The sequence below is a fragment of the Montipora capricornis genome, chromosome 12, assembly GCF_036669925.1.
Source record: "Montipora capricornis isolate CH-2021 chromosome 12, ASM3666992v2, whole genome shotgun sequence".
Classification (NCBI taxonomy): domain Eukaryota; kingdom Metazoa; phylum Cnidaria; class Anthozoa; order Scleractinia; family Acroporidae; genus Montipora; species Montipora capricornis.
In genome coordinates, this window is record NC_090894.1 from 26,867,169 (window position 1) to 26,870,714 (window position 3,546).

Consider the following 3,546-nt stretch of genomic DNA (forward strand, 5'->3'; position numbering starts at 1 on the left):
ATGGATATGAATCCGTTGCTTCAGGATATTTTGTAGCCAAGTCAAAATGCAAGCAACAAAATCAAAATACAGTTGAGAATTGAAAGGCTAACTGTGTACCGTGAGAATTATCTTCAACTGAGAAATGAATTAATCGCGCTTGTTCCCGAGGATATGATAGAGAAAGAACTCCGAAGATGGGGAAAAATTCTGAGTGAAGTAGTTAAAGCTGTGGATGCTGCTCATGAATTCCTAAATAAAGATTGCGATGTGGGATATCACTCCTCGAAGGATATTGCATACAGTGACAGTCGTGTATCCTCAAATCTGAAATTACCGAGACTTGAGTTGCCAAAGTTTAATGGCGATGTGTTGAAATTTCAAAACTTCTGGGATCAGTTTGAAGCTGCAGTGCATAACAATGTTGATTTACCAAGTGTTCAGAAGTTTACTTATCTACGCTCGGTGCTAACTGGAAATACCTTGAAAGCAATAGACGGATTTGAAGTAACTGGAGCAAATTATGAAACAGCTGTTGAATGCCTTAAACTCAGGTATGGAAGAAAACGTATGATCATCTCATTTCTAGTGAAATCTGTCATCAAGATGGATGCTAAGTCTGTTGTTAATGCATCCTCCCTCAGAGATCTCTATGATACCTTTATGAACAGAACTAGAGCTTTAGCGGCTCTTGGAGAAGATCCAATGAGCCATGGATGTATTTTGTTACCCCTTTTTAAGACCAAGTTACCACCTCAGTTATTAGAAAAATGGGATTTGAAACTTGCGGACACTCAAGAAGATGAAATAGGCTTTCAATTGTTCTTTAAATTTCTTAACCGACAAGTTGTGTCCAAAGAAGCAGGAGAAAGAAGTTCAAATGTGAACATTACCCCAGGAAATCACAGTTCTGATAAAGGTAAAGAAAACCTAGGAAAGTCTTCATTTCCCAAAATGGGTGGTGCGAATGAGATGTATACTGCTTCTGCACTACTTGGTGAAACACGCACTCCAACACAGCCAAATTGTAATTTCTGCAAGGCAGATCATGACTCACAAAATTGCCCAGTGTTTAATGAAAATCACTTGATGGCAGATGGAAACTAGTGCAAGAGAACAAACTGTGTTTCAATTGTTTAAAACCTAGCAACCACAAGCACTTCTTCAGAATTTGTCGCCATCCTCAGTGTTCTGTAGCGAATTGTGGTCACCAAAATCACTGGTTATTGCATGGGCAGCAGTCAGTTGCTACACCTCGGCATCTAAGCAACACTAGTTTAAGTGGATTGGCTTCAACTAAGCCCGCATTACCTATGAGAGAAACACTCCTACAGACAGGATTAGCCAGGTTGATTGTTAAGGGTCAAGAAATGACAGTCCGTGTTTTACTAGATTCAGGGAGTCAACGTTCGTATATACGAAGGAACATTGCAGAGGCCCTTGACCTGCAAGGTCCCTCAGAGCTATTAAGTGTCACAACGCTAGGTTGGGAAACCATTGAAACGAAGAGATTCCAAAGAGTGAAATTTACCCTTTCACCAATTAAGGGAGATTCAAAGGTGGAGATAGAGGCCCTTTCTATTTCCCAGATTTGTAATCCTCTCTGGCCAGTACAGATGGTCTTCCATAACAACTCTCATCTTCAAGGCTTAACTCTTGCAGATAGTTATCCTCGTGGTTCAGTTCAAGTAGATGTTCTCATTGGTGCAGACAACTACTACTCATTTGTGACTGGGGTCTGTAAGAGAGGTAGTTCCAGTGAGTCACTTGTTGCTGTGGAATCTTGCCTCGGCTGGATTGTCACTGGACAAGTAAACTTCATCCATGCTGACAGTTGTAGAAAACAGTGGAGTCAACGAAACATTGAAAGACTCTGGGAACTGGAGTCAATTGGTATTGCAGAGATCGAGAACCCTGTTATGTCACAAGAGGAAGAACGTGCTGTTGATGACTTCAATTGAGGATTGAACTTTGATTGACATAACTATGAGGTGAGACTACCATGGAAAAGAGATCCTCCACAGCTAGAAAGTAATTATGCACAAGCTTTGAGACGCCTGGAAAGTGTTGAAAGAAAGTTAAGGCAAGACCCTGTGAAAGCTAAGGCTTACAAAGCAGCGATCAACGAATATGTAGAGAAAGGTATTGCAGAGGAAGTACCTGATCAGAGTGATGGCAATGGAACTGTGCGGTACTTACCGCATCATGCTGTGTTTCGTGATGACAAAAGGAAGACAAAATGCAAAATCGTTTTTGATGCTCCGCACGAGGAGGTGATGCTTCCCTTAACGATTGTATTCTTCCTCGTCCTCCTTTACAGCCAAACCTTGCATCTGTACTTATTCGATTTAGAACACACAAAATTGGTCCCATAGCAGACATTGAAAAGATGTTTCTGCAAGTCAAACTAGCACCAGAGGACAGAGATGTTCACCGCTACGTGTGGAGAGATTTACAGCCCAACGAAGTACCAAATGTGTACAGAATGCAGAGATTGACTTTCGGTGTGAATGCAAGTCCTTTCCTTGCTATTGCAACAGTCCATGCACATGTAAACAAATACAAAGAAATGTTCCCCGTATGCAGTAGAAGAAATTTTGCAAAATATGTATGTCGATGACTGCATAACAAGAGCCGATACAGTAGATTCAACTTTGAAGCTTCAACAAGAGATGTCAGAATTTATGATGACAGGGGCATTCAATTTGACCAAGTGGGCAAGTAACTCAGAGCTAGTAATGGATGCTATTGACCCAGCTAAAAGAGCCTCGTCGCCATTCGTGGAGTTCAATCCGAGCGAACCCCCTTAAAGCACTTGGCGTGTCATGGGACTTGAACTCTGACCACTTTAGATACCTCGCACCGAGTGGAATCATCTCATCCCATGATCCAATGTCAAAGAGAATCTACTTAGTCTGGCATCGAAAATGTTTGTCCCACTAGGACTGATATCACCCTTCACTGTTAGAGCCAAAATCCTTTTCCAAGATTTGTGGTTGAAAAGGATTACAGTGGCATTGACCCGTTAGATAGTGACACGAAAGGCAAAGTGGTTAAGTTTGGAAGTCTGAGTTGTTGCAGCTAAATGATGTGACTATCCCTCGATGCTTCGGCAAATGGTATTACGCAAGACCTCTGGGGCAGAGGTGCATCGGTTTTGCAGATGCTTTCCCTCAAGGGCGTATGGAGCAGGCAGGGTACATTCGAAAAAGAGACCAGCAAGACAATGCTAATCCTCATAGCTGGTAATATCGAAGTCTAGAGTTCGCGCCCATTAAGAAGGTGTCACTTCCAAGGCTGGACCTTTTAGCAGCAGTTGTAATTACCAGGTTTTGCTAAAATTTGTTGTAAGGGCTTTTCCAATGACGTGGTCTAGGTCGTGTGTTGGTGTCAGATAGCATGGTGGCACTGCATTGGGATAAATGAGAGCAGAGTTTCTTGCTGGAAGCCATTTGTTGCAAATCGTTGTAGCAGAGAGACAGTCAACATGGGGATCCTGAGTGCTTGGAGGTGATGGTGCAAGTAAGGATACTCCTGCAGACTTGTTGACACGTGGGTTAAGCTGTA

General features: G+C 42.4%; 1 protein-coding gene across 1 annotated transcript; it reads left to right on the forward strand.

Annotated features, from left to right (window-relative positions):
* The first annotated feature begins 1,292 nt into the window (after positions 1-1,292).
* Positions 1,293-1,940, forward strand: LOC138025555 (uncharacterized). The gene has a single exon (XM_068872750.1). It carries the CDS (start codon positions 1,293-1,295, stop codon positions 1,938-1,940), a length of 648 nt encoding a protein of 215 aa, XP_068728851.1.
* Positions 1,941-3,546: the final 1,606 nt, after the last annotated feature.